Here is a 19,923-nt window from a genome sequence, read left to right on the forward strand (position 1 = left end):
GATTTGTAAATTCGCTTACCGGAGGAGAGTCCTGAGAGCGAGAGAGACGCAGTGTGGGCGGGTTAAGAAACTGCGAGAGGGAGGAGATATAACCACTGTCTTTTTCTCACGGTGTCCACCGAAAACGGGGGCATTGGTTTCTTGGTATCTAATCTTCAAATTCCAGTTCGCTCCTTTTCATAGTTTAAATAATTTCGGGAGGCACCGGAGGCCCCATCGCTCCACCCGTTGCGTTCGGTGTGCTCGTGTGTCGGCGGGCATCAGGCTGTCATAGGTGTGAGCGTGTGACGGATGCCTAGAGGAGACTGAGCAGGGTACCATATCACACCTCACGGTAACGTACATTTAATCCCAAAATATTATTTCTGATTCGGTTCTTGCGCTTACGACAGGGGTTAATACATTTAAATATGTTTAAAATATATGATTTCAGGTCGCTTGAATTTATTTACAGGCTTAAAAAAATCGATTCATGTTTGTCGCATAGATATATGAGTGAGCTGTAACACATTTAATGCCGGTCATTTTAATAATAACGCGTTTGAAACATCAGTAGGTTATATCACATATCCGTTCGTCATTCAAGTTGGCAGCTTTTAATCTTCATTTATTTAAAAACGAATATTGATGTATGTAAATGGCACATATACATCTTTTCAAATCAGATGTTATTCGAGGACATGCGTAATGGATCACATTTGATATTCTGTGAACAAACCTGCCAATGTGATATCCGCGTCCGCGCGCACAGTCGCGGGGATACACCTGCATGCGCGTGTTAACGAGGATGCGCAGACTTATCAATTTCACGCGCACTCAAATAGCTTAATATAAAGGTTTTATTGAGTGTTGGGTTTCACTCGTAAATATGGACTATAGATACTGTATCTTAGATGTAAACCAGACCTACTCGGCCATACTAGGCCACAAAGATGATGTCAAGGATGTTACATATCAAATTCACATTTACCAGAGCGTAGTATTTGTCTTTATGTTTACGTTTAAAGAAATGCAAGCAAGGAGATATGTCTGTCTCTCTGTCTCAGTCATTGTCCTCTATCTTAAACTGCTTTATATCAGGTTAATGCATGATATTTCCCTCTGTCCTTTCCTTCCTTCCTCCCTCAGATGGCCAGAATGAGTTTTCTCTCCTTTCTCCTCTTTTGCTTGACTTCGGTTGCCCATGGCAACAAAGGTCAGTCTCCTCCATCCTTTTGAATGTTGATATTGAGCATTGTGTTGATGATTAAGTACGAATGAGTGTATTATTAACATTTTTGCTGGCAGCTCTGGCACATACAGTTGATTGAAACCAGCCACTTGATTCATTTTGCTGTATGTTACAGCTGTAGAGTATAAAATGTAAATTCGCCTCCTGTATGAATGACAACAGTAGATTTTGTAGAGATCACAAAAGGTAGGCCGCGTCTCAAGGTGACATGGGAAGAGACAACATGATGAAAATATAAGAAAACAGAATGACACACTGAAAGATAGGAGGAGTGAATAGATGACAGCTAATGACAGAGATATGTAGACTAACTGTTGGGAGAGCAAAATTTGGAGGAGGACAGAAAGGATGCTTAGATATATACTGTAGGATCTCTCTGAGATAGAGAGGAGGAGTGAGAGGTCGACTCTTGTCCTTGAAGAAAAGGGTGAAAGCTTATCTATTCTCGTCTCAGCTATTTTTAGAGATGTGGGAAACCGGAGATGCTATATTTCTTAATTTACGGCTAATGTTTCTCCGTCTGTGATCACAGACGTACGTAGCCCATTCTATCTATCCTCCGTCGCAGCTGTTGTCAGAGTCGTTCAAAGCGCTCTGGTCAGTGTGTGAAAGCGGCACGTGTGATAAATGGAGTGAGATGCAAAGCGTTGTCTCTCATTCTGTAATCCGAGGAGTAATCCAGTGGTCTGATGCTCAGATTAATGTTATATGGCTGAGTGAGGGATGAGAGGGAGGAATGCAGGCGTGGGTGGGTGGGAGAGAGAGGGATAGGTAGAGAGATAAATGGCAAAAAAACACAGACTGACTTGAAAAATGAGAGCAAGTTGGTCAGGATGCAGCCACACATGAAAAATCTTTACATGCAAGACTGGTGCATTGGGTAAGTGGTCAACAAAACTGTCTAATACTAGGATAATATCATATGACCAGTCATTTTAATGAAGCAGGGATCAATAATAAGGATTAGTAGTAATGACTTTTTTTTTGCACAACCGCAAAAGAATGATTTTTATTTTTAAAGGGTTAGTTCACCCAAAAATGAAAATTCTGTCATTAATTACTCACCCTCATGCCGTTCCACACCCGTAAGACCTTCGTTCATCTTTGCAACACAAATGAAGATATTTTAGTTGAAATCCGATGGCTCCGTGAGGCCTACATAGGGAGCAATGACATTTCCTCTCTCAAGATTCATAAAGGTACTTAAAACATATTTAAATCAGTTCATGTGAGTACAGTGGTTCAATATTAATATTATAAAGCAACGAGAATATTTTTGGTGCACCAAAAAAAACAAAATAACGACTTATTTAGTGATGGCCGATTTCAAAACACTGCTTCATGAAGCTTTGGAGCACAAATGAATCAGTGTGTCATATTTGCAATACGTATTTGCTAGAAATTATGTTGTATTAACAAAGTTCGGGAGGAGCATGTTCAGATAATCTACCAAATCAGTGCGAAATGAGACTTGTATACAGCCGACTTACCTCTGTTCCAGGACAGTTTTCCAGCATCCCTCCTCCACCCCAACTCCTCACTCTTTATTTTTACTATCGCAGCCAGGGATTGGGGGGTGGTGGGGGTGCTCTGGGTTTGGGCCAGATTTTTGGTGTGGACAGCACACCAAATACACATAATATTCTATACTATCTGATAATATTTAAGTGTGAACTCGTGAAATATTTATTTTTTAATTTTTTTATATGGTTTAGTTTTTTTAAAATAGTTCATTAAATTGATATTTGTTTACATGAATGCTGATATATTTAATATATAAATGTACACTACAATCCGTAGTATAGTACAATCCAGTAATATTATGAAATAAAACTACTATTTAAAATACCTGTTTTCTATTTTAATATATTGTAAAATGTAATTTATTCATGTGATGGCAAAACTCCAGTCTTCAGTGTCACATGATCCTTCACCCTCATTTTTTTTTTTTGTAGATAAATCAAAGTAAATTTGATGTTAATTATACTGCTCAATATGAAGTTTAAAAGAACAGCATTTATTTGAAATATAAATTGCTACAATTTCTTGCAATTTTCTAATTTCTTTACTGTAACTTAAAAAAACAAAAAAACAAAAAAAAAACAACTTGCTGACCCCAAAATTTAAATGGTATATATGACAAAAATAAATGCAATTGCTTGAAATTACACAGCTATAATGTAACACCAATACTCCACAAATAAAACACACTGGAAAACAATGGCATACAGATGCAAAAATATGATTGGTTTGCAGTTTTGCAGTTTTCGTACTTATGTTTTTAAGACTATCAGAATTCATTTTTACAAATTTGACAAAACCTCCCTAATGTTAACAAACTAGATAACATTATCTCATTGACAGATCTGCGGAATTTGCAACAACAATGCAAAATACATCACAGAAAACCAAATGTTTAAATTGCAAGACATAAAAATTGGAAATTTAAGATAATGAATGTAAGATTTTTAGTGGGAATGCAGCCAGAAAGACCCACACTTATTGTTAAAGATTTCTCATTTTCAGGGAGTTTGATGTAGGTTTGCATGGTTCTGTCTTTCTCTGAGCGTTCACAGAGAGCTATCTGTCTGCATTTGAGTGATAGGCGCAATATACCTCACGGTATGCGATCAGGCCAAACATCTCTACACCTAATTACTCTGCAAAGCAGTGAGGCATAGCATACTCTGTGTGTGTGTGAGTGTGAGTGTGTGTGTGTGTGTGTGTGTGTGTGTGTGTGTGTGTGTATGTGTGTCCATCACACAGTTTTGGTGGATCCCCAAATGGGTATGTTTGTAACTTAATGTGCATGTGTTATGCATACATACAGCTGGCCGAACCATTGCACCATCTGCCACTAATGTATATTAGCACAACTTTTTTATTTGTTGCAAATCCCTTCGACTTGGTCTGCTTGTGTTCGTCTTTGAACCTCTGTTCACTCACCTTCATAACGGTGTGTTATAAATAGTCTTGTCAAAAAAAAAAAATAACAGTTTGTTCTGAATCACAGATTGTTCCTGCATGTCTCTCACACCTGTCCCTTGCTTTTGTGATTGTTCTTTCTCAGCCAATAAACACAAGCCATGGATCGAGACGGAGTACCAAGGGATCGTCATGGAAAACGACAACACTGTCCTCCTCAACCCTCCTCTATTCGCCCTGGATAAAGACGCACCGCTGCACTATGCTGGTAAAGATGCTGATAATGTCGCACGTTTACGTGTTATAGTCATGCTGTGATGATTAATGCACTTAAGGTTACATTAGCAAAGTTTAGTGGGCAAAAAAAGGTCCATTGTGTATTGTCAATAGCACAGCTCACTCAGAAGTCACTTTCAAACCAAGCAGTTTTCTGTTGGTCAATGCAGTGAAATTGGCTTGGGGAAATCCTTTGTCCTCACATTATATTCTTGATCTCATGGATTCCTATTGAAAGTCCTGGATGTCACTTGTGAAAATTCACAGAACAACGATAAATGTGATCACACAGGTAGTTATAACCTTTTACGCCTCAAGTGTGAAAAGGAAACACTAGTTTTGCATAATCATATTACTAGTGGATTTCCAATTGACAGGGTCTAGTTAAGGGTTTGATGTTATTTTGAAGGGGAGGGAGCAACATTGGAGCTTCTAGCAGCTAGTTTAGTATTGCAGTGAGTAATTACATGTTATGTTTACACAAATTACACGAATTACACAGGGATTAAGGCTGACAGACCTCCCCCCTCCGCAGGCTGAGCTAACATTCACAGTGCCGTGTCATGTGTGACAGCACTTCCTGATCGCAGACAAGTGTTTACTTCCAGAAGAACACTCGGCAGCCCTTTTCACATCATTTCACACATTAATGTTTTTTCACTTGTGGCGTTTTAAATTAGGATTTTATTCAAGGGTTGTCACCTACAAATAAATTTTATTCAGATGTAGTCAATGCAGACTTCTGTTTCTCTTTTCAGGGGAGATCTGTGGGTTTAGGGTTCATAACGGACCGGGTGGTTCTGGTTCAGCACAGTTTGAGGCCGTGGTGTTGGACCGCTCCACTGGAGAAGGTCTGGTTCGGTCCAAGGAGCCTCTGGACTGTGAAAGCCAGAAGGAGCACAGCTTCACCATTCAGGCGTATGACTGTGGTGAAGGTCCTGACGGCAGCAACAGCAAGAAATCCCACAAGTAATTCAGTTTTCCTAAAAATCTGGGTTTTGCAAATTCATGCAAAAACCCATTTTGTTGTTCTCCATTTTAGATTCTAAATTACACTCTTAACTGTTTTTTTTTTTCCAAGGGCCACCGTGCACGTTCGTGTAAATGACGTGAACGAGTTCTCTCCTGTCTTTGTGGAGCGTCGGTACGAGGCGTCTGTGCCTGAGGGTCGTCTGTTTGATCGTATTGTGCGGGTGGAAGCCGTGGATGCCGACTGCTCCCCTCAATACAGCCAGATCTGCTTCTATGACATCATCACACCCAACGTCCCTTTCACCATTGATAACGATGGTGAGAACTACAACTCCTGGCATTGAAAAACACAGATACGCAGTACACTTCCTCACAGTACACTTCTGATGTAGGAGTGAACTAACTCAGCACAACTTAACAAAAATAGTGATTTTAATATATGTGATAAAAATACATCATAATATAATATACAATATAATATGTAATATACAGAATTTGGAGATTAAATAGATATTGGTTTGAATATAAATATATTTATTGGGGGTGTAAATCGGACAGTTCATCACGATTCGATACAATATCGATTCTCATAGCCAGCGATTTGATATTTTCCAATACCTCAAAAAGTTCTGTGATACGATTATGATACGATTCGATTCGATCAATATTTCGATATTTTGAGCCTATTTTACACAACCAGTTAAATTTTTATTAACTCACAACTGCAACCAAAATATATAACAAACATTTATTTCAGAATTTCACATCCTGAACCCTGATTGGGACATCCACAAATAAAAAATTCACACAGTAATCTAATGACAGCTTATGACATGACAACAGTCAAGAAAGTATTTTAGTTCTGTGCTAAAATGTGTAATGTCAAAAAACTGATAAACAAGGAATACATACACACACACACACACATAATTAAAAGACATTTCTTTTAAATGTATAGCGCAGGTTTTTAATGAAGCAACAACATATTATAGGTAGGACAAAACAAGACAGGCTATTAATATTCTTTCATTGTGCAAATTTATTATAAAGGCTCTAATACAGAGCGGCACAAAGCACTTGCGCGCATCCCGTGTGCAGAATGATGTGCTTGAAGCAACACAGAGTCACAGCGCGTGGCGCTCCTATGCGGCAGTTTATTGACCATATTCTTTCAGTGACAGGTCCATCTACTGTCCCGAGTGTCTTTCACAAGTTCTGAAAGGTAGTTTAAATGAGAATACATGCGTTGGCGATAATGCATAGACTGATATTGTGTGAAAATGTGGAGAGTGTTAAAACAAAGGTGCCTCTATAATTAGCCCACAGGTATCGATTTTTTACGCATTGCATCGATGCATCGGATCGTTAGACATTAGATTGATGTATCGATCTATATCGATGTATTGTTACACCCCTAATATATATATATATATATATATATATATATATATATACAGCTATGGAAAAAATTAAGAGACCACTTAACATTGATTTCTGAACTTGGAGTGGTCTCTTAATTTTTTCCATAGCTGTATATACACACACACAGGTTTTTTTAATACAATATTGTTCTATATTTTAGTCTGGTGTTTTAATGTCTTTAAATTCGAGCTAATATCTATTTAATCTCCAGGTTGATGATTAATATTTAACATGAATAAAAGGTTTTATGCTGTCGCCAGTAGCTTCCATACAAGATCAAGGCTGTGAGGTTGGAGGCAATTTAACTCTAATTATGAAATTAAAAAAAAACTGTTGGACTGAATTAAAAAATGAACCTTTAAAACGCATAATGAACATTTTTTCTCTGAAGTATGTAGGTGAAGGCTGTTTTTTACTAGCTATCAACATATTTTAATAAAAAGGATTTAAAGGTATGAAAAATCTGTATCATTTTCCTTTATGTCCTTCTAAACCTGTATGACGTTCTTTCTTCTGTGAAACATAAAAGATAAAAGAAGACAAATTTCGTTTTAAAAAAAAATGAAAAAAATCAACAACTGACTACAATAGAAGCCAGTGGTCTGTTTGGTTACCGACATTCTACAAAATGACTAAATTATGACAGAATTTTCATTTTTGGCTGAACTATACCTTAATTCAGATAATTATAATGTAGGTCCCTGTGTAAATGTGAAAATTAAAGAGCATTATTAATAATATGATATTATTAAAGCTGCAATATTATTACTTTGATATGTGCTTTTTTTATTTAAGACACATTTGATTAATATTATTTCATTTTTAGGGTGTTAAAATTGCTTAAAACTGCTGTTACATTCACCCCCATAATATTATTGTAATATATAACATTATAATCATCATTTTATGCAATGGTTCCAAATATATGTTTATCTCAGAAGTGTCATGTCGATGTTAAGCTGGTTTTTAGGGTAACATCCAAGTTCTCTGAACATCCCAGTTCTTGCAGTGAGACTGAGAGAGAGTCACCCTTCCTGATCGTTCAAAGCAGATCAGAGCACCCATTGACAGACTGAGGAGGAGGCGATCAATAGCCGACATTTTGTAACATGACAAATGCTGATGAAGAAGGAACTGGCCAATGGAAAGAAACCGAAACTTGGGAGAAAGATACATTGAGGAAGGCGCACAAGGGAGAGAAGTCCTCCTTTTAGCCATGACTTTGCAGATTTTTCTGCTGTAGTGTGTGTGGTTTGGTTTCCTAATTAGGGTCAGTCAGACTCAGGCTGTACCAGACACCACTGTGTGAATATCCTTTTATTTATTGTGCCACTTCAATATCGTTCTTTTACTCACTCTCACTCTCTCTCTCTCTCCTCCAGTCCACTGTCGGCCTTCACCTGTCACTCTCATCTTTCATTGCTTTGTTTTTGCTCTCATTTTCAGCTGCTTTTGATGCTTTTGCTTTCTTTATCATATGCTCAGTGTCCCTGGCATTATTCAAATGGGTTTATAATTTCCAATCAGTCATCAAAGCCTCTGGCTTTCAAATATTTTAACATTCTCTGTGCTTATTTTTCCTATCTAGCCAGCTATATAAACATCTCTCTATCTCTTACAAATCCAGGGAACATAAAGAACACTGAGCCACTGGACTCCAAACGCCAGCGTGTCCACAGTTTCTGGGTGACAGCATTTGATTGTGGGAAGAATCGAGCTCAGGCTGATGCTCAGGTCATAGTCACAGTCAAACCTTCCTGCAAGCCAGGCTGGATAGGTATTTATTTATTTATTTATAAACATTTGGCTGTGAATCAAACATTATTAAAATTTGATAACATTATGTCACGATATATGTTATTTTATATTATTATATGTGTGTTTGAATCACAGGATGGACAAAGCGCATCGAGTATACTCCTGGTTCCGGCAGTATCCCACTCTTTCCGAACCTGCACTTAGAAACCTGCGAGGAGACAGTTTGGAACATCCAGGCTACTGTTGAGCTTCAGACGGGTCATATTGGGAAGGGCTGTGACAGGGACAGCTACTCCGATCGATCTGTGCGCAGACTCTGTGGTACGTTTGTAAATGGTGTCAATTTCTGATTCGGGAAAAAAAATTGTTTTTCCAATAAATTATCTACTGTTTGAATTTGATGATGACAGACCATCGTTCATTACAATTAGACATGATTAGCGGACAGAAAATTGAGGACTTGGAGTTTATCTGTTGTGCCCAACTGTTCATCTCATTTAGAGCAGATGGGAAAATGTCCCAAATCATTCCGTTCTCCTCAGATTAACAGCAGAATGAAAATCCCATCAAATTAGGGTTGTTCTTGCTGACACCAGCCCTGTTTTCAAATCAATAATGTGTTGGCTTTTAACATTTTCAGGTGCTGTGAGGGGTGAAGTCGACCTCCTTCCACCTCCATCCCCTGCAACCAATTGGACCGCCGCACTGCCGACTCTACCATCCTCTGATTCATCCCTGGTCTTCTCCTTCAATGGCTCCACCCATGTTGCTGTAGTACCTGATTCAGTTGCTTCAGCAGTATCCGGCGACCACTTCACCCTGCAGCTGTGGATGCGAAGAGGAGGTGCCAGCGCTCAACCACCGGCCAATCAGGCGAGAGGAACCCGTAAAGAGGAGGAGACTATTGTCTGCAGCACTGTAAAGAATGGTCAGTCTGTGCTAGCTTTGTCATCATGCCAATATTTCAGTAGTCGATACTAGTGGCAGTAAAATTCAATATCACAGAAAAAAAGAATATGTTGTTGACCACACATTTTTATGTAAAAAGTTACAATTCCGTTCAAAATGTTGTGGTCTGTAAGATTTTTGATAAAAATATGTAGTAATACTGTGAAATATTATTACAATTTAAAATAACTGTTTTCTATTTTAATATATTTTAAAATGTAATTTTTTCCTGTGATGGCAAAGCTGAATTTTCAGCTCCAGCCTTCAGTGTCACATGATCCTTCAGAAATCATTCTAATATGTTGATTTTTGAAAAAAATTGAAAACAGCTGTGCTGCTTAATATTTTTGTGGAATAATTTTTTCAGGATTCTTTTATGAATAGAATACTCAAAAGGACAGAGTTTATTTGAAATAGAAATGTTTTGTAACATTATGAATGTCTTTACTGCCACTTTTGATCAATTTAATGCATCCTTGCTGAATTAGTTTTGAAGTATTCATTTCTTAATAAAATCTTTCAGACCCCAAATGTTTGAATGGTAGGGTACATATTAAAATAAATATTAACAAATTAAATTAAAACATTGGAATGTAGTCTTTTTGAAGTATTTATAAGCATTGCTTCTAATTATTCATGTAAAAATAATACAAACAATGTATTTGGCTGCAGTTTCTAGTGCACAAATCTAATATTTTGACACATATCAATAATACCAAGATAAGCATTTTTGACAATGAAACTTGGCACTTAAAGGTGATACAGAGGATCTTTTCGTCGACTGAGAAACCAAAGACTGTTAGTGAGTTTTTGAAATGAGCGCATGCGTCAGAACAACCCCCCTCCTTCACAGCTCGTTTCGAGGGAGCGCCTCCAAAAAATCATGCACGAGTGTTTACCACCGGCATTCTCTGTGTCGTGTTAGTGGATTCATTATGTCGGACTCACCGCAGGTAACTCATAATCTGCAGTTGTTACTCCTGTCTCCTGACAAAAACATTGCACGCGGCGCCTGTGGAGTGTGGAAAGTTACTGGAGCGTGCAGCCGTGCACGTCTCTCACGAGGAACGTCACGGCAGTGATTGACAAGCCAGAGGGCCAATCGTTTACGCGATGATCGCGTAAACGATTGGCTGATGTTTTTAAGGCCCTACCTCATGCACAGATGATGTATATTAATATTATTCCTTTCAGTGCACCTAATAACTAGTCTTTTATCAGTTAGTAAAGACAGTTTCAAGTAATATTGCAAAAATGTATAAAACAAAACATCCTCTCTAGCACCTTTAAGTACCAGTACCTTTGACACCCCATGTTTGGGCTGCTCTACTAAACAGTGTTCTGATCTCATTTCCAGATGACTCATACTCTCATTACTCTTTATCGGTACATGGCTGTCGTCTCTCTCTCTTCTATTGGCCGGATGTGTCCGCCGCAAGACCTGTCAAATTCCTTTGGAAACTGGAACAGGTAAACTAACCTGTCACAGGAAATAACATATTGTTTTGCATCATATAAATATACATCTGGATGTGTACACCTTGTTTTAGAGCTTAGCTGAACTTTGACCTCTGTTTCTGACAGGTGTGTGACAGTGAGTGGCATCACCTGTCCCTTAGTGTGCAGTTCCCCTCTGTCACACTCTATGTGGATGGTGTGACCTTTGACCCTGCACTCATCCATGACAACGGAGCTATCCCCAACCCTGCACCACACCAACGGCTGGTCATTGGAGCATGCTGGGGTAATTTTACAGTTAGTCATATGTGATAAATTTTCAACTAGTGTGAAGATATCATCAGTAGGTGGAGCAGAAATCTTTAGTCATGTTCTTTTCTGAGACTTTGTGTGTTTCAGCTATTAATAGACTCATATATTATTCAGCTAAACAGAACCGTTCTTACACACTGTGGCACTCATTTAGTGTGTGTGTGGTAGAAAGATGCCCAAGCTTTCAATCTCCTGCTGTTCTGCTAACTGGGTCACCATTTAAAATGATGTTTTGACACTGCTGAGGCTTTAAGTAATAGTTAGCCTAATTATGACATTATGCCATTATTTACTTACCCTCGTATCATTTCAATCCATGTGCTGTACTCGTTATTGTTACACAGCTTTAGCTATATAAAACCATAGTGACTAGGGACTCAATAAAGACAAAAAAATAAAAAACACCATCAAATAAATATAGATGTAGAAGTTTCCTGAAACAGTCGAAAATTGAAGTCGTTACACTGATAATCTTCACTCCACCAAAGTTTGTATCTAGCCTGCATCCCGATGAACAAAAATGGTGCATTGATGCCAAAATGGAATTTGTATGGCTTCAGAAGCATTAGAATATAGCAAACAAGTGATATGAAGAACTTGTATTTTTTTTCTTCTAATAAAAAATAACAACACACACTACCATTCAAAGGTTTGAGCTTAGATTTTTTTCAAGAAATTAATAATACTGTTATTCAGTAAGGATGCATTAAATTGATCAAAAGTGACAGTAAAGACATTAATAATGTTACAAAGGTTTCTATTTCAAATAAATGTAGTTCTTTTGAACTTTCTATTTTTTATAATCTTAAAATATTACGCAGCACACCTGTTTCCAACATTGATAATAGTAAGAAATGTTTCTTGAGCTCCAAATCATCATATTAGAATGATTTATGAAGGATCATGTGACTTCAAGACTGTAGTAATGATGCTGAATCTTCAGTTTTGCATCACATATTAAAACAGATAAGTTATTTTAAATTGTAATATCTCACAATATTACTGTTTTTGATGTATTTTTGATCAAATAAATTCAGACTTAGCGATCATAAAAGACATTTGAACATTAATATAGGTTTCAATGACATGTAGGTGAGTTAAGAATGACAGTTCTTTCCATTTTTAGATGAACTATTCCTTTAAAATGAATGAATACAGCTTTTTATCTATTTCCTTTCTCTTATTCCTCCCAGTAGAGCCAGAAGAGAAACCGAAAGACATTGTGAACAACACCATGCCAGAGAGTAAAGACACAGGTGAGGTGCACACCAGTTTGTGTGTGGATGAGGGTGCGCAAGCATTTGATATTCAAAAGCCTTCTGGGATCAATAGAGAGACTCAATTAAGTGCCAGCATGTGTTTAATGCTCTTAAAAGAGTCTGTATCGATTCATATTTATATATACTGTATATCTTCTCATTTTGGCCCACAGGGAAGTTTGTCAGTGGTTACAAAGGGCTTTTGTCAGGAGTAACAGTGCGTCCAGGAAATGTGGAGCCACACAGTGTAGTGGAGTGCCTGTATGCATGTCGAGAGGGGCTTGATTTCGGAGACCTTGAGACTTTGGGCTCAGGCATGAAGGTACATTCAAACGATGACTTACAGTTTGATAACTTTACATTTTTACCCATAACACAAATGTTCTGCTTTGTTGTTTTGTCTAACTGAAATTATTTTCTGTAGTACTCTGTTAATAGAGCTTAAGTTGCATTTTAGCCTGGAATATTCTTGTAAAATTTAAACTAGCTTGATTTTTTTTTACTAACCCCAGTTTATTTTCCTCAGGTGCATGTGAACCCTAGCCAGTCTGTGCTGGTGTTAGAGGGAGACGACATTGAAAGTTTCAACCGTGCTGTTCAGCAGGTGACATACAGGAACTCTCTACGATTTGCCACCCCTGGTGTACGTCCGTTAAAACTCACTACCTCTCTCAGGTACATGACAACTCACATGCTGAAATAATGATCTTTCTTCAGCATTTCAGATTAACCATCATATCTAAAGTCATATGAATTCAAACTCAATATTATTTGTCATTTTGTCAGAAAGTTTATTTACTGCAGTGGCCAACAGTAGGTTAGTTTGTGTTCAACTGCCTAAGCTGAAATTAATATACTGAAAAAAAGCGAATTAAAGAGAAGGAGAGGAAACATTCAACTGCTAAGTGCAGAGTAATGAAAATCTGTAAAAATGTTGTAATTTAACTAAAACCATTTTGTTAATAACAGCTCCGTCTGTTTTTTGGCAAGCATGTATATTAAAGGCTTTACTTAACTGTAACCAGATATCAAGTCAAGGGGTCGTGATGAGCAGCTGTAGCATCAACGATCAGCCGTAGATAGACGTAACCAGCTGCTCACAATAAACAGATTAATTTGCACATATTTGCCAACATATGGGCACACGTTTCTACATACAGTAGCGTGAATACTGCCACGCAATCAAGTATTAATTAATAATATAACATGCTGATTAATTCATAAAATGAATCACAATTAATCATATATACTTTACCATTCTAAAGTTTGGGGTCAGTAAGATTTTTTTTCTTTTATTCAGCAAGGATGCATTAAATTGATCAAAGGTGACAGTAAAGACTTTTAATTTGTTAAACAATATATATGTTTCAAATGTTTCAAGTATTTTCAACATTGATAATTATAAGACATATTTCTTGAGCACCAAATCAACATATTAAAATGATTTCTGAAGGATCATGTGACACTGAAGACTGGAGTAATTACTTCTGAAAATTCAGCTTTGCCATCACAGAAATAAATTACTTTTTAACATATATTAAAATAGAGAACAGCTATTTTAAATTGTAATATTATTTCACAATATTACTGTTTTTACCGTATTTTTGATTAAATAAATGTTGAGCAGAAGAGACTTCTTACAAAAATGTTAAAAATTCCAACACACCCCAAACTTATGAATGGTGGTGCAGATCAGTAATTTATACATTAGAAAAGACCCCAAATAAAAATATTACATTATTATATTAGACAAGTCAGCCTAAAGCATTATTAAATGTGTTGAGTTTTAACATATTATAATCATAAAGCATTCCAGAAAAATGACACAAAATATTTAGATGCTTTATTAAATTTAAATCATCATATTTGTCTTTATCCTTCTCTAGGTGTTTCAGTGAAGAGAGCTGTCTCTCTCTCAGGCAGCTGGAGGGTTACCTGGTCGTGCTCCAGCCTGACGCCCCGCAGATCTCTCTGTCTGGGGTGGGACCCCACCTGGCCCGACCAGCCGCTGAATTTGAGGGCCCTCAAGGGGTTCCCTTGTTTCCTGAGCTCCGTATTGTCTGCTCCTTGTCTCACGCTGTGAACACAGCTGCTCAGGGCATGGAAGGAGGAGGTAAGCTTTGAACATCTCACCTAAAACAGTAATCTGTGAACCTACAGCTTGATGGATGATCTCTATAAGGGCTTTTTATCAAAATGGATTCTATTCATTTACTTCTGGAAAATGATCTACACATCAGACCCTGTAATAGGCCAGAGGCTCAACTTGATGAATAACTAAGAACAAAAAATCTGCAGGCTAAGAGCTTGTTTTGGTTTTGTCTGGAGGTGGTACAGCATAGATAGGTTTTCTATTAAAGAAGTCAAGGTCAGCCCATCATCAGATATTTGCATGTTAGTATGCAAGCGTTGTCTGTCTATAGAAAATGTGAGCAAAACAAGCAATGGAATTGCTTATCTGCTTACAGGTTAACTAACTCGTTCTGTTATCTGTAACTTTAAGCTTGTGCAATGCAGGAGACAGAACTTTGCTCTCTTCTCACTTCAGTTATGGCCAAAGGCTAGAGAGTCATCCTATCTTTTTCTGTCTTTTTATCAGCACTGATGTCAGATGCTGTTGCTCACACTCTGGATGGATGTGAAGTCCAGCCCTTGGGGGAGGAGCTAAACACAGAAAGGGAGGAGCTTCTGGTTGACATGGAGGCGTTAAGAGAGAGGGGGCTGGACATCATTAACACAACGGCCTACATTGCCATCACTGGTAATTTTTCCATCATTAACTTAACAGCTTACATTGCCATCACTAAGAAAGTTTGTCTTAATTTTGAACAATATATATAAGTTGTTATACTGAATAGTGTTTTGTGCAAGGTTTTGTGCTTCTTCAAAATAAATGCCATTTGGTTTAATATTTTATTAAATAATTTAAAACATTTATACATGTTTAAGTGTTACTTTAGTGTCTGAACACATTTAGGCTTGTAAATGCAAATCATAGAACCACATAATGAATGCATTCTTATTTATTTTTTACAATAAAAAGGCCTTTTCTCTCTTTCAGGAGCGGAGTCTATCTCTGTGTATGAGGATGTGTTGCGCTCCATTCGCTATCGCTTAGCAAAGGGCTCTGCTCGGTTTGAAAGAAGGTTCCGTCTGTCGTGCTCAGAAATGAACGGCCGGTACACCAGCAACGAGCTCACGCTTGAGGTAATAACACCACTGAACACGTGACACTGATATGGATCCTTCAGTCTGGCCTACAGCACGCTAACCCAGTATACACACTTTCTGTCAAAGAACACCATTGAAAGTTCACACACAATCTCACTGTCTTTTTTTGTTTTCTCTTACACTTGCTCAGGTGAACTTCCTGCATTCTCTGGACAGTCTGTATCATCCGTCTCATCTGCTGGCGTCTCAGCAGCAGTTCCTCCACCCATCCCATCACACTGGAGAACTGAGTGGACACACACTCCCCAACCCACACCGCAACTCAGGTACATGTCTGGAATATGTAAACACAAATATATATATATATATATATATATATATATATATATATATAGATATATATAGATATATCTCATTTTCCTCCTAAATAAAATACATTTTTGGTGATTAAAGGGTTATTTATGGAAGCTTGTTTCTACCACAGAATAAAACTATTTAAAAGATAATTGAGATAACTTTTTATCTCACAAATCTGACTTTTTTTTTCTTGCAATTGCGAATTGATATCTCGCAATTCTGACTTGTTTTCTCATAATTCATATTTTATATCTCGCAATTCTGACTTTTTTCTCACAATTGCAAGTTTATATAGTCAGAATTGCATGATATAAAGTTGCAGTTGCGAGTTATTAAGTCAGAATTGAGATATAAAAAATAAAAAAAATCAATTGTGAGTTTATATCTTGCAATTCTGACTTTTCTAACACAATTGCAAGTTTATATCACGCAATTCAGAGAAAAAAGTCAGAATTTGTGAGATGTAAACTCGAAATTGCAAGAAAAAATTCAGAATTGTGAGATAAAAAGTCGCAATTACCTTTTTTTTTTTTTTATTCAGTGGCGGAAACAAGCATCTATAGTTATTTAAGTCATTTAAGCTCTTAAGGTCAATAGAGTGCCTCAGGGATGACGCATTTTTGTATGCAAAACCCGGAAGCGAGTTAGCATTTTAGGGCTTCCGGTTCCAACGCCGTAAAGTCTATGGGTTTTTTGAATGGGTTTTTTTCTAAATCGCCTGAAATAAGGTCTGTGGTTAACAAAGCCTCTAAATACTTTCACGTTTTTATCTATGACATAAAACAGACCAGTTATAAACCACTTGTGATTTTTTTTAAACTTTTACTGTGTCTTAAAATCGGCGGTTGCTAACAAATTGCTAAAAGGGACTACTTCCTTTAGTGGGGACTTTAGACGTCATCATTAAAAACGGGATATTTGAACAGCATTTCTCATAAAAAAGTGGAAAAGTATTCATAACAGCACAGATCATAATCAGCGAGCATGTTTTTAAATAAAGTTGTTTTCTAAATAAAGTTTGAGGAAGCGTGGTGGTGGTGACGTTGATCCGCGACCATGGTGTGCTGTAGTCCGTTTATAGCCTACTGTTAGCTTTTTATATCTGACGACTTTATTTAGGCTTCAAAATCTATAAATGTTGTGTTCACTTGTAAAGATTATCTTGATAGACAAAACGTGTAAGTGTTATAACCCTTTGTTAAACACAGAGCTTATTTTCTGCGATTTTCCAAAAGTCTATGGAAAAAATGCATAGGCTTTCAATCGAGGGAACCCGTGCGCCGCTAACTTGCGGGTTGGCCTACAAAAACGCGTCATCCCTGGGGTACTCTATTTATAATGTTAGTAAATGGTCTTTTTTACTGCAGAGAAAGTTTTGAGTTCTGAAACTTACATTATATTGTAATAGTATAATCTCAAAAGTTTTATTCCTCATGATATAACCCTTTAAAAAATTATAGAAAATAAAGAATAATCATAATCTCTCTCTCTCTCCTCATGCGTACAGTTGTTCCAGGAGCTGCAACTGTCATCATCATGGTGTGTGTGGGTTTCTTGGTTGTCATGGTGATTCTTGGTGTCTTCCGCATCCGTTCCATCCACCGTCGTGGTGAAGGAGCAAGAGGCGGTGGCAAAGAGGGCAGTAACCAATGGGATGATTCGGCCCTCACCATCATTGTGAACCCAATGGAGGTATGAATCCAAAACTAGATCAAACTACTGATCAAAAGTTTGGGGTCGGTACATTTTTTAAATATATTTTTGAAAAAAAATCTCTTATGCTCACATTTATTTGATCAAAAATACTGAAAAAAACTGTAATATTGTGAAATATAATTTAAAATAACAGTTTTCTATGTGAATATATTTTAAAATGTCATTTATTCCTGTTATGGTAAAGCTGAATTTTCAGTATCATTACTGCAGTCTTCAGTGTCACATGATCCTTCAGAAATCATTCTAATATGCTGATTTGGTGCTCAAGAAACATTTCATATTATTATCAATGTTGAAAACAGTTGTGCTGCTTAATATATTTGTGGAAATTATGATTCCCTTTTTTCCCAGGAGTCTTTGATGAATAAAACATTTAAAAGAACAGCATTTATTTAAAATATAAATCTTTTTTAATGTTATAAATGTCTTTTAAGGCTTCCTTGCTGAATTAAACTATTAATTTATTTAAAAAATCTTACTGACTCCAAACTTTTGAACTGTAGTGTATCAGCATTATTACTGATGTATGTGGGATCTTACACATCTCACTTTTTATTCTCTCTCTCAGACATACGAGAACCGTATGGGCATTGCAACAGATATTGAAGGAGAGTGTGATGACGAGGAAGAAGTTGTGGATTCGCCCGATGATACCAGTGATGACCAACGAATCATCATCAAGAAAGAGGGAAGAGACTCCGCCCCCAGACGCTACTGAGCCAATTAGCCAAGCCCACATTCTAAAACTTCACCCACTCATTTAAAATACAGGAATATACACACACAGACGCACCATCAAAGATAATAAAAAGTGTCTAACACACCTGTGACACAGTTATAGGATCTCAGCCTCTGTGAATGCAATGCTTCTCTCTGGAATGTACGCTCCCACAATGCACAATGCATTCCCTCTTCGCCACTCTCGACCCAGATCCCAGTATTTATTAATGGCACAAGTATGTTCATTCATCCTACGACCTTTCCAATTGATGTGCTCACATCACTGTATCAAACACAATGAAAACACTAATTGTCTACTCATAAAAACGAATTGACTCCGAATGTTTTAAATTACAGCCTTTTGTAAGTAATATAATGTCAGAAGCTGTATTTCCTCTGCACAATCTTGATACATTCCTTGAACAAATTCACATGTACAGATATAGAGGACTAGTCAGTAAAGGTGTTTCGTAATAGTGATAGACTGCAGCTAGGTATGCAAGTGCTTTCTTTTAAGCATCACAATACACACGCACGCACGCACGCACAAAACTTTTGTGCACCTCTTCTCACAACCTCACAATAAACACAGTACAGTGCAATGCCCTCTGCTGTAACAGAATGTTAGCTCAACCTGGGCAGTTTTGATTGTACTTAAATGTATGTAAATACAAATGACTACTACTATTATTATCATTTTTTTGTTGTTCCATTATTTGCGTTCATTTTCAGTCTTTGCACTTTCAGATAGGCTAGGCTAGGTATTTTTTTCTAATATCTCTACTGGTAATATACAGTGATAATGACAATAATAGTATTAGTAATAAGAGCGGTAATGATTGGCTTGATGAATGTCTATTTAATTGTGTGTTCAATTGTGTAATTTAAAACTTGTTAATATCTGATCCACAGTGAAACAGAAAGGCACATTATTGTTATGCCTAGAACACGTTCACTCTGCCATCATCCTCCCGCTCTCTTTTCTCCCTTGTCCTTTCTCTATCCTTACACTCTTTAGATACTGCCACTGCTTTTTTGGTTTTTGAATGTACAACTGTGCCACCCCTTCCCTCCTTCCAGCTCGCACTTCCCTCTCTTTTCCCGTGACTATTTCTCTGTCTGTGTTAGTGTACAGTGGAAACCTGTCAGTTTTTGCAGTGTGATATTAAGAATGGATAAATTTGCATTAATAAGCTATATTATTACAATGGTTACCATTGGGACAATTAACTATACTTATAGACACAATGACATGGATTATATGGATTGATTGTTATTGATAACCGTCTGAAGAAATAATCTGTTCAAAAAATTCATAATAAAAACACACGGATGACGTCAGCAGGTGCTCTCTGGTTTTTCTCATGTTGGTAATGAAAAGGGGATAGTTGCAGACTA

The 19,923-nt window shown here is 37.2% G+C and overlaps 1 protein-coding gene across 3 annotated transcripts; it reads left to right on the forward strand.

Moving 5' to 3' along the window:
* The first annotated feature begins 9 nt into the window (after positions 1-9).
* On the forward strand, positions 10-19,866 carry clstn3 (calsyntenin 3). 3 transcript variants are annotated; one of them, XM_048151934.1, is made up of 19 exons: positions 10-334; positions 1,129-1,195; positions 4,302-4,424; positions 5,191-5,401; positions 5,514-5,722; positions 8,454-8,603; positions 8,720-8,905; positions 9,225-9,512; positions 10,890-11,002; positions 11,117-11,276; positions 12,496-12,558; positions 12,735-12,883; positions 13,088-13,236; positions 14,448-14,674; positions 15,161-15,322; positions 15,623-15,768; positions 15,923-16,058; positions 17,597-17,781; positions 18,374-19,866. In XM_048151934.1, exons 2-19 carry the CDS (start codon positions 1,129-1,131, stop codon positions 18,521-18,523), a joined length of 2,874 nt encoding a protein of 957 aa, XP_048007891.1. In that variant the 5' UTR covers positions 10-334; the 3' UTR covers positions 18,524-19,866. The 3 variants fall into 3 exon arrangements, with proteins under 3 accessions (XP_048007891.1, XP_048007892.1, XP_048007894.1); XM_048151935.1 differs by having other exon boundaries at positions 12,499-12,558; XM_048151937.1 differs by lacking the exon at positions 1,129-1,195.
* Positions 19,867-19,923: the final 57 nt, after the last annotated feature.

Source organism: Megalobrama amblycephala, linkage group LG13 (assembly GCF_018812025.1).
Source record: "Megalobrama amblycephala isolate DHTTF-2021 linkage group LG13, ASM1881202v1, whole genome shotgun sequence".
Lineage (NCBI taxonomy): Eukaryota > Metazoa > Chordata > Actinopteri > Cypriniformes > Xenocyprididae > Megalobrama > Megalobrama amblycephala.